The sequence below is a fragment of the Salvelinus sp. IW2-2015 genome, linkage group LG16 (assembly GCF_002910315.2).
Source record: "Salvelinus sp. IW2-2015 linkage group LG16, ASM291031v2, whole genome shotgun sequence".
NCBI lineage: Eukaryota > Metazoa > Chordata > Actinopteri > Salmoniformes > Salmonidae > Salvelinus > Salvelinus sp. IW2-2015.
In genome coordinates, this window is record NC_036856.1 from 37850349 (window position 1) to 37861985 (window position 11637).

The window sequence follows — 11637 nt, forward strand, 5'->3', positions numbered from 1 at the left end:
TGCGTAAAAGTTACTGCAGTAACCTGGCCGTTAAAGTACTGCAGTAACCTGGCGGTAAAGTACTGCATAACCTGGCGTAACAGTACTGCAGTAAACCTGGCCGTAAAGTTACTGCAGTAACCGCCGTACCGCTATAACCTGGCCGTAAAGTACTGCAGTAACCTTGGCCGATTACCGTAGTAAACTGTCTGTAAAGTACTGTAGTAACCTGGCCGTAAAGTACTGCAGTAACCTGGCCGTACCGTAGTAACCTGGCCGTAAAAACCTAGTAACCTGGCCGTAAAGTACTGCAGTAACCTGGCCGTACGTAGTAAACTGTCGTAAAGTACTGAGTAACCTGGCCGTAAAGTACTGTAGTAACCTGGCCGTAAATACTCAGTAACCTGGCCGTACCGTCAGTAACCTGGCCGTAAGGTTGGACAGAGCTGGGGTCCCATCAGGGTTCAACCCTTTAGCCTTCAGCTTGGCCTCCTGCATAGACATCTTCCTCTTCTCCACTTCCTTCTCCAGGTGGTCATAGTCCGGCTGGCCCAGAGAAAGAGACAGTGTTAGGAGGGCGATTTGAGAAGTTAAGGTGTATTGCATCATACAGCAGGAGGATGCATAGAGGAACAAGGCAACGGTTCCAGGGTTGCTAGAAGGTTAGGGGGTGATACTCTACATACATACAGTATGTACCTTCTTCCTGGTGTAGAGTTTGAGGGTGGTGATACAGATATCCTTTATCTCCTCCTCCGTGGCTCCAAACAGCAGATACCAGTGAGGTCTGGATGGGAGAGGCATCTACAGACACACAGCAACACACAGCACCTTAGTTAATGATGCTACACATTTTTTTGTTGTTGTTGAAAACTAGAGATTGGAAGAGATGGGAGAAAGACGGGAGAGAAGGTGAGATGAAAAGGAGAAGCCAAATCCAATCCAGCCGTACCTGGAGAGCTCTGGCAGCCAGGTAGATGCAGGCACACGCGATGGTTTCAGCTTGGAACCTCACAAACACGTTGGTCCTAAGGCTGTCATTCATGTAGTTCCTACAAGGAACACAAGCAACATACAGAAACATAGCACCATCTCCTCCCATAGCCTSACGTCCCTCCCCAACAGACCACATCACAGAAACACTGGTCTGAGCAGTCACCAGCTGGTCCTCAACAGCTAAAAGGATGTGCAGGCTTGTCCCAGCTTGACCGTGTTACTTCAACCATGTGTTAGTGCAGGGGTGAAACAAAAGCCTGCACAGTGCAGCTCTACAGGACCAGAGTTGGTGACCACTCCAATAAAAGACAGTTATACATCTGGAATAGTAGTAATAGACAAACACTATGGAGACTCTAGTTTAGCTTTGTCTCTCTCTCTCTCTCATCCATGTTGGTGTTGAGCTGGACATGCAGCGTCACAGATGAAAGCTTGTACACAGGACAGGACGMTTATCCAAGAGCCCACTGGTCTTTACCGTAAAAGACAATACGGCACCCAAAAACAAAAGTCCTATTCAGAGGTAGACATGCCTGTCTAAAGTACACATGCAAACAGCAGGGGAATGCAGAGCAGACCGAGGTGACCAGAGACATACAGCAGCCCTTTACAATATGCAGCCATCGGCCAGATCGGTAATGACTTATCCCTTGGCCGAGAGGAGAMGGAAGTTTCCCTTAACCGCAGATCAAAGATCAGATTGGACAGGTCAGACATGATGCACTCTGCACAGTTAAAGAGTCGCTAGGTAACCCTGAACTCCACATCAAACGGCCAACACAAAGCCGCCATGTGTAGAACAGTGACGTGACGGTTGATGGAAGCTAACAGGGTTCAAGCTGTTTTAATGTGGGATTCTAATTGCAGCTAGTTGTCTGAGTTTCAGTGACCCTGATAAGCTATACCTCAGGCATGACAACATCTGACAGACAACGGACATTTCAGAGTGATGGTTTTGTCGTCTAGCAAGCAGCCAGACAGAAACAGAAAGATGAGGGGTGACAGAACAAAAGACACATGGACCAACGTGTATCCGTCAGGATTCAATGGAAGCTGGGTSTGATATGCAAAACCTAGCTTTACTGACGGAACAACAACAACAACAAAAATAGCACTAAAGACATTGAAATCTAAACTTGGCTTCACTGAATAGTRGGAGCAGATTTCCCCATTCTGAGCCAGTCCTGGAGCGGGACCCTTGTGTGTGTGGGGGGGTTGTCATATGATTTCAGATCAGACAACCTTCAGACAGCCTTAAATGAAAAGCAGCACAAACAGGGGTCCCCCAGAACAGGCTTCCCTYGACGGGCCGAGGGTTGGAACTCTGGACTATCGATAGACTACTGCTAAAAGTGGCCGGTGGATATTGATGGGTGACGAGACAGGTCCTTGGCGTCAAAGCCTGAGCAGGATCATCCTGTAAGACATGTCTGGAGACCACATCAGTTTGGGAAAAATCAAACAGACAGTTCAACAGCACACTTTAACTACTGTATCAAAAAGGCATACCCAGAAACCGGTCCAGTCAACAACAAAAAAACTATGCTGACTTCGAATCTAAAGCAAGCAACTAGAAAAAAAATGCTATTGTAGTTAGAGCCATCTATTTTGTAAAAAAACAGACAAAAAAAACAGTTTAACCTTGGAAGCACAACCCCAAAAAATACAAATCCTTCTGGACACCCCCAAGAGAAAACAAGACCATGTTYGCAGTTGGGAAAGGCTCGCCCCCTTCAGTGGATCTCGGCAGAGAGCTCTCACTGGATTGGCTGTCTCCGAGAAGGGCAGCCAGCCAATGGGGGGAGCTTCCTGGGGTCATGTGGTTGGAGGAGCAGAGTTCAGAGGTTCTTTATGAGACTTACCAGCATGGACTACCCTTTAATCAAAGAGTAGAGAGAAAGGACAAAGTTAAACTGAGTTCCCTGGGCACCAGAATCATAGACTAGAAATAGCCATGCATGGACAAGAGGAAAACAAACAGGTCTCAATAAGACACTAATGAATCCATCAGAGAATAGAGGTTACAGAGGGTGGAGGCAGACTGTAATACAGCAGGTGTTTGTGACGTAGGGCACTGGGTTAGTTAGGGTACAGGCCATGTACTTACCAGGCGGTCTGGACCAGAGTCTGGTTCTTCTCACATTCCAGGACTTGCAGGTACATGACGATGATCTGGAAGAAGACCAGTTGACATTATGCAATAACCAACGCGGTTTCACAATCCCTAGAACGTAGAATGTAAACCACCAGCCTGTACTGAGAATTGATAATGTTCTAGAACAACATAACTACAGCGGTGTCATGTTGAGTCACAGAAACCGTCACAGCCTTAACTGAACAGCAGTGTTAGTGGAGTCTGATAGGTTGGGCCTAAAGCAAATGCTGAGAGATAAATGTAACTGTAACTGTTGAATCAGAATAACACCGGTTGCAATGTATGAGTGTTGTGAGAGGTGTAACTGGGTCTCACCTTGTGCGGATGCTTGACGTGTACYCAGAAGCCCAGCTCCTTCAGGATTCTCCGCTCAGCTTTGATCACTTGGTTTTTGGTATTAATGTAGTTCTGATCAAGAATCAATGAACTTGCACTCCTGCTTTACAAAAGAATGAAAATAACCAAAAATGTTTCCCACCCCCTCAAAAAACAGAAAGCACCCTTCTGTTTTCTTTGACTGGTTCTCTTTCCCCCTTGGACCAACTTAAAGCAACAGGCCCAAATGGAGTATTTTTAAAAGGGGTTTAGTTGGCTCCTGTGATTTCAGTGGAAGCTTTTGAGTCACATGGTCCAATGCCTGCCCCAAGTCACCATACATCACAGCTTTGACAGAAATATCAACAAAAACCCTAAACTTCACCAAACCCGGGGGGGGGGGGGGGGGGGGGGAACAAGACTAGCCAATCAGCTCTTCACCTTGTATTGTTGTATTAGGGTTAGAAATGGGACGCAAAAAATATATTGTCAACTTAGGCGTCGGGTATCTGATGACAAATACTGTGTAAAAGAAAATAACCAATTGACTGACTTCAGTCATATAGTCACCCAATAAGGAAGCATTACAAGCCAAACATACACTTCTCACCACATTATGGAAAGAAAATCCTTAAGGTAGGGCCTACACTACGATTACCTACAAAACATGCACTTAAAAACACTCATTGTAAGAAAATGGACCCACGAGACTGGAAATGTGAGTGGTGGCCAAAGACGCTTCTATTTACAGATCAAAACCTCGGTTTTTAWAAAGAGAACAAATATACTCAACTTTGGACATCACTGTCTAGACTCATACATGTACTGGATGTAAAAATGTATGTTGATGTACACTTTATTTAACCAGGAGTCACATTGAGATAGACATATGTTTTTCATCTGAACCCCAACTTCTAAGAAGCATGTAAAGGACCCCAGAAAAACCCAGATAAAAACCTGGAACTAATGCAGCACGGATCTCATCCCATTCAGTCCTGGTAGCTCTCAGTCAACACCCAGAACCTGCCCACACAACATTAAGGACGCCACAGCAGAGGTTATGCCAGGGTCCTAGCATTCCTATCTGGTACTCTGATATGACATGGTAATAACATGCCTCTGTAGATATCTGGTACTCTGATATGACATGGTAATAACATGACTCTAGATATCTGGTACTCTGATATGACATGGTAATAACATGACTCTGTAGATATCTGGTACTCTGATATGACATGGTAATAACATGACTCTAGATATCTGGTACTCTGATATGACATGGTAACAACATGACTCTAGATATCTGGTACTCTGATATGACATGGTAACAACATGACTCTAGATATTGGTACTCTGATATGACATGGTAATAACATGACTCTGTAGATATCTGGTACTCTGATATGACATGGTAATAACATGCCTCTAGATATCTGGTACTCTGATATGACATGGTAATAACATGCCTCTAGATATCTGGTACTCTGATATGACATGGTAATAACATGACTCTGTAGATATCTGGTACTCTGATATGACATGGTAACAACATGACTCTAGATATCTGGTACTCTGATATGACATGGTAATAACATGACTGTAGATATCTGGTACTCTGATATGACATGGTAATAACATGACTCTAGATATCTGGTACTCTGATATGACATGGTAATAACATGACTCTGTAGATATCTGGTACTCTGATATGACATGGTAACAACATGACTCTGTAGCTATCTGGTACTCTGATATGACATGGTAATAACATGCCTCTAGATATCTGGTACTCTCTGATATGACATGGTAATAACATGACTCTGTAGCTATCTGGTACTCTGATATGACATGGTAATAACATGCCTCTAGATATCTGGTACTCTTGATATGACATGGTAATACATGACTCTGTATATCTGGTACTCTGATATGACATGGTAATAACATGACTCTGTAATATCTAGTACTCTGATATGACATGGTAATAACATGACTCTGTAGCTATCTGGTATCTGATATGACATGGTATTAACATGACTCTGTAGATATCTGGTACTCTGATATGACATGGTAATAACATGCCTCTAGATATCTGGTACTCTGATATGACATGGTAATAACATGCTCTGTAGCTATCTGGTACTCTGATATGACATGGTAAAACATGACTCTGTAGATATCTGGTACTCTGATATGACATGGTAATAACATGCCTCTAGATATCTGGTACTCTGATATGACATGGTAATAACATGACTCTGTAGATATCTGGTACTCTGATATGACATGGTAATAACATGACTCTGTAGCTATCTGGTACTCTGATATGACATGGTAATAACATGACTCTGTAGCTATCTGGTACTCTGATATGACATGGTAATAACATGACTCTGTAGATATTTGGTACTCTTATATGACATGGTAATAACATGACTCTGTAGATATCTAGTACTCTGATATGACTGGTAATAACATGACTCTGTAGCTATCTGGTACTCTGATATGACATGGTAATAACATGACTCTGTAGATATCTGGTACTCTGATATGACATGGTAATAACATGCCTCTAGATATCAGGTACTCTGATATGACATGGTAATAACATGACTCTAGATATCTGGTACTCTGATATGACATGGTAATAACATGACTCTGTAGATATCTGGTACATGACATGACATGGTAATAACATGACTCTGTAGATATCTGGTACTCTGATATGACATGGTAATAACATGACTCTGTAGATATTGGTACTCTGATATGACATGGTAATAACATGCCTCTAGATATCTGGTACTCTGATATGAATGGTAATAACATGCCTCTAGATATCTGGTACTCTGATATGACATGGTAATACATGACTCTGTAGATATCTGGTACACTGACATGACATGGTAATAACATGACTCTGTAGATATCTGGTACTCTGATATGACATGGTAATAACATGACTCTGTAGATATCTGGTACTCTGATATGACATGGTAACAACATGACTCTGTAGTATCTGGTACTCTGATATGACATGGTAATAACATGCCTCTAGATATCTGGTACTCTGATATGACATGGTAATAACATGACTCTGTAGCTATCTGGTACTCTGATATGACATGGTAATAACATGCCTCTAGATATCTGGTACTCTGATATGACATGGTAATAACATGACTCTGTAGCTATCTGGTACTCTGATATGACATGGTAATAACATGACTCTGTAGATATCTAGTACTCTGATATGACATGGTAATAACATGACTCTGTAGCTATCTGGTACTCTGATATGACATGGTAATAACATGACTCTGTAGATATCTGGTATCTGATATGACATGGTAATAACATGCCTCTAGATATCTGGTACTCTGATATGACATGGTAATAACATGACTCTGTAGATATCTGGTACTCTGATATGACATGGTAATAACATGACTCTAGTATCTGGTACTCTGATATGACATGGTAATAACATGACTCTGTAGATATCTGGTACTCTGATATGACATGGTAATAACATGACTCTGTAGATATCTGGTACTCTGATATGACATGGTAATAACATGACTCTGTAGATATCTGGTACTCTGATATGACATGGTAATAACATGACTGTAGAGGTCGCCAGATCTCAGTCAGAACTAAATACATTTTCTAACTGAACATTTACTAGACCACAAACACGACCAAAGTTACAATTAAAACGTGTATTTCATGGCACGAAAACAAGTTTGGATTTACTAATTTCCTGACTTCAGTGGAGTCTAGACAGGATGACAAAAACATGTGACATGGAAAATGTGTGCAGCTTCAGTACGTGTTTCTAAGCTACTACACAAGCCGAAATCAGTCAGGTGGAATAGCTACATCTACTTCAGACTGACTTAAATGTAGCATACCATGGTCAATTTCAAGAGAAAACTATTTCCTCCAAACAAAATCTATAAAAAAAAAACAACAGGCACATGGGGAACTCAGCTGATGTCCAGTTACAGGTGGTGATGTAGAGTAAAACTAACACCACCAACCCAGCTCTTAAACATATCTCCTCAATATTACATCTAGATAGTAAACATGTGCATATCAACAATTCAGGAAATATTCTAAGAGGAAAGAAAAAGGTGATATTTCTGTGAAAGCCACGAATGCCATTTTGGTGAATGAGGGAGGTTTCTCTGTAGTACATACTGTATGTAGTGTTTCAGCTACATTACCACAGGATCCGCAAACACCCAAAGCTTAGACTGAGTCAAAGGAGTCCCCAAGGCTCCCAGCCTAGGACCTGCGGCCAACCTGTCCTCCCCGATCCCAGTGCACCGCAGTGACTCACACCACGGGCGTCTCCCAGGGGAGGGGGGGGGYTGACACCTCGCTCATGGTTGTCATGCCGACTGCTTCATCTCTACGTACCATTCCACATCACCCAGGCTTTGGTAAATGTAGCTGGTCGCTGTTAGTTGGTTGCAAGGGAAAAGAGAACCCAAGTTAATACCACAGCCTTAGACTTGGAAKTGAACAGATTATTCTGGTCAAAGAAAGACACTCGTCTAACACAGTGTTGTCTTCTGGTGCCAAGTTGGTTTTGTCTTGGCAAACAACACTTTAGGTTAGATGTGTTAATGTATCACCTTTCACTGAACTACTTGTCTATGTAGGTAGCTGTGAATATATTGCTGTAACTACCATTGATCAGAGATGAGGAAACTGAAACGTTTTAGAGTATGGTTTAGAGTACATGGATCAACAGAAGGGCACTTTCACATTAATACATCAGATCAACATCACGCAAGATACTTAAAACATAGTTACTAATTAATGTAATGCCAGATGAATACATTTGCCTCTCACAAATGGTTGACATACATTTAACAGAAATGAAGGAATGAAGGATAGTTTCTATATGGATGCTTACCTTTTGCCTCTATGACTCTGTTTTAAATGGTGAAAAACATTGATGACGTCTCTGAATCGTCTTGGTGCTTCCTCGATCTTGGAAGCCAAGTTGACACAGGCCATAGCAACAATCTGGGGACACGAATAGAATAACAGAAAGTTACAGTATGAAGCTAGATGTGGTTAGCTATCAAAACAATAACATTACTCTGGGGCCTTGCAATGTTAGCTTTATATAAAGTGGTTAGCTATATCAAATCAAATTTTAGATAGCTACAATCAGTTAGGAATGGTTTCAACTTTAAAACGGCCGTGGTTACGTGACAAAACAGCTACGCTAACTTACAGTAAATGACAATATGGCCGCCAATGTAAACGTTCTCTCTACGCAAAACACCAGTGAGTCAAAGATCGTTCCGTCTGTGAGTGAGTGCCGTAGCTAAACTAACTAATGTTGTGTTGCTAATCAGCMGAAAGAGACACTGGCTTACCTCAAAACTGTGTTTGACAAACGATTTAGAGTAGAAAAAACGATGAAAAAGAACTTGACCCGTAGCCATTGCCACCTGTAATGTAAAGAACAAATTACATTAGACGGAAGTAACGTTTCTTTCAATTCAACAATAGACATCCGCCATTTTGTTCTTGTCACCCAACAGCCCCGGATGTAATCGCGCTAACGTTAACAATCGCTGCACACGTACAAATCAACTACTTAATGATATAAGTAACATTAGTATAACATAGATAATTGCGSTAAATAACACATCTGATTCGATAAATTGACCCGTCACTGACCAGGTTAGCCTACTAGATTACGCTAATAAATAAATGACCTAGCTGTGAGTTAGGCCTTGGCTTGGGWATTTCCCTTCCTTGGCCTCATTTTGACGGGTTATATAAACAAAGAGGTGAGTTATAAAACAATGTCAACTATAGTACCTAGCTATGTTTTTCAGAAGTTGACGGTACTGGATTTGCATTTTGAGTGTTTACCTGTGGCAATCGTAGAAGAATACCAGCCGATTGAATTAGCTCGCAACCCAGGATACGGAGGTCGGTCTCCGTGTTCAGGTCGAGGCCATCGAGCATAGACGGGGTTGGCTGAAGCCTTTCCTCCGGTATGAGAGAGTTGCTGATAGTGAGGTAAACTTCAGAGTAAAGTCTGTCACCTATAAGGATCCCATCATTGTTCGTGGACGTGTTGGGAACAGCGGAGACGGGACCAGCGGCCATGTTCGCCACAAATGAAAGCAGTGAACGACACAACAACGTAGCCTAGACAGCTTCACCGACGGAGAAAGGAAAGATGATCAAATCGATGACGTCAGCGCACTGTTGAATACGTACACAATACGTACGCGGAACTTTGTGACAGGAAAGAAATAAGAAATAGTTCCAATGAATCATACATTTGGCTGAAGTGCCTAACGGCWTTTTTGTAACAATAGGCTATAATATTAGTCATAATTTTGCATACACTTTGATCTGTAATCCCATGGGAATGGATGATGGAACGGACAATTAGCAAGCAAGTCACTTTTGGTAACTGTCTGGAATTGMCAATGACGATAATTCTTGGAACTCTTTTTTTATACAGCGTTTGAACATATCCATCCGCCCGTCTTACTGCAACAATGTATACTGAACAAAAATATAAAGGCAACAGTGATCTCGTCACGGTATGGATAATTGCCATGGARAAAATGCAATTGTGTTCGTTGTCYCCTGCCTTATCCATGGCCCCACTACCATTATGGGGCACTATTTTCATCAGTAAACCGCTTACCCACACGACGCCATAAACGTGGTCTGTGGTTGTGAGGCCAGTTGGATGAACTGCCAAATTCTCTAAAATGACGTTGGAGGAGGCTTGTGGTWYAYAAATAAACATTAAATTCTCTMGTAGACATTCCTGCAATCAGCATGCCAATTGCACACTCCCTCAAACCTTGAGACATCTGTGGCATTGTGTTGTGTGACAAAACTGCACATTTTAGAGTGGCCTTTTATTGTCCCCAGCACAACAAGGTGGACCTGTTTAATGCCCTTGAATCAGCTTCTTGATATGCCACACCAGTCAGGTGGATGGGTTATTTTGGAGAAATGCTCACTAACAGGGATGTWAACACATTTGTGCAGAAAAGTTAAGAGAAATTATATTTTTGTGCATATGGAATATTTCTGGGATCTTTTATTTCAGCTCATGAAACACGTTACATGTTCCGTTTCTATTTTTGTTCAGTGTTGTTTGTTTTGTTCAGTGTTGTTTGTTTTGTTCAGGGTAGTTTGTTTTGTTCAGGGTAGTTTGTTTTGTTCAGTGTTGTTTGTTTTGTTCAGGGTAGTTTGTTTTGTTTAGGGTAGTTTGTTTTGTTCAGTGCAGTTTGTTTTGTTCAGGGTAGTTTGTTTTGTTCAGTGTAGTTTGAGACCTGCAGCGCTTGCATGAGACAGAAGCAGTCAGACAGAAAAATGATTCCGCAGCGCGCTCTCTCACCAGTGAATTACGTTTGGTTCCTAGTGAATACACGGCAGTAGAACATTTGAGGTGCAGGTACTCAGTTCCACGTCATTTCATCAAGCCATGACACCCACTACCTCAGATTGTTCTGACATGGTTTCTATAGTTACTAACAGATACGATTAGCATTTCTGAWACATTATTTTGTTGAAATATAGTTTGATCTCTGACAAATTAAGCTAATTGATTGCACCCAAATTTGCCATTTTAATGTATAGGATTCAGATAATATTCAATAAATATAGTACATAACATCCAATTTGTACCAAACTTCTTCCTACAAATGAGTAAGACATAAGGAATTCCCCCCAAATGGTCAAAAGTCACCCGTGGACCCCCCATCTCCGTGCCCCCCCTCTACCCCATTGCCAATCCAACCCCAACAACCACTAATCAGATCCCTGTGGAATTCTGGTGCAATGTCCTCCCCCCGCCCCCGTATTTAAATAACATACAGGCCAGAAATAAACAGATTGTTTCATCAAAGCATTAGTCTTCGTCATATAAACAAGACTAAGTGGAGCATTAGAATGTCCTTAACATGCACATCCATGCTGTCAGGGTGGCAGGTTCCGCCACACGCGGCACTATTCAAAAGGACACACAGTTGTCTCGCCTCTCATGCCAAAAGACTAACTATTTGTTAACAGAGGGTGGTGGACTAGGGGCTGATTCAGTGCGTTATAATATTGTAGCTGGTTGGGCAATCTTAGCAAGGCGAATTCAGCTATAATTTTGCTGTGGTTGGGACACTATGCGGTCGATT

At 41.9% G+C, this 11637-nt stretch overlaps 1 protein-coding gene across 1 annotated transcript in view; it reads right to left on the reverse strand.

Annotated features, from left to right (window-relative positions):
- Positions 1-9674, reverse strand: part of LOC111976179 (cyclin-L1) — a 15782-nt gene extending 6108 nt beyond the window's left edge. Inside the window, exons 1-8 of the mRNA XM_070447443.1 lie at positions 9350-9674; positions 8845-8919; positions 8373-8485; positions 3446-3566; positions 3083-3147; positions 932-1031; positions 679-783; positions 394-525 (exon numbers count right to left, since the gene is read on the reverse strand). Coding sequence (XP_070303544.1) covers positions 394-525; positions 679-783; positions 932-1031; positions 3083-3147; positions 3446-3566; positions 8373-8485; positions 8845-8919; positions 9350-9589 — 951 coding nt within the window. The 5' untranslated portion in view covers positions 9590-9674. The remainder of the gene's footprint in view (positions 1-393; positions 526-678; positions 784-931; positions 1032-3082; positions 3148-3445; positions 3567-8372; positions 8486-8844; positions 8920-9349) is intronic.
- Between the last annotated feature and the right edge of the window lie 1963 nt (positions 9675-11637).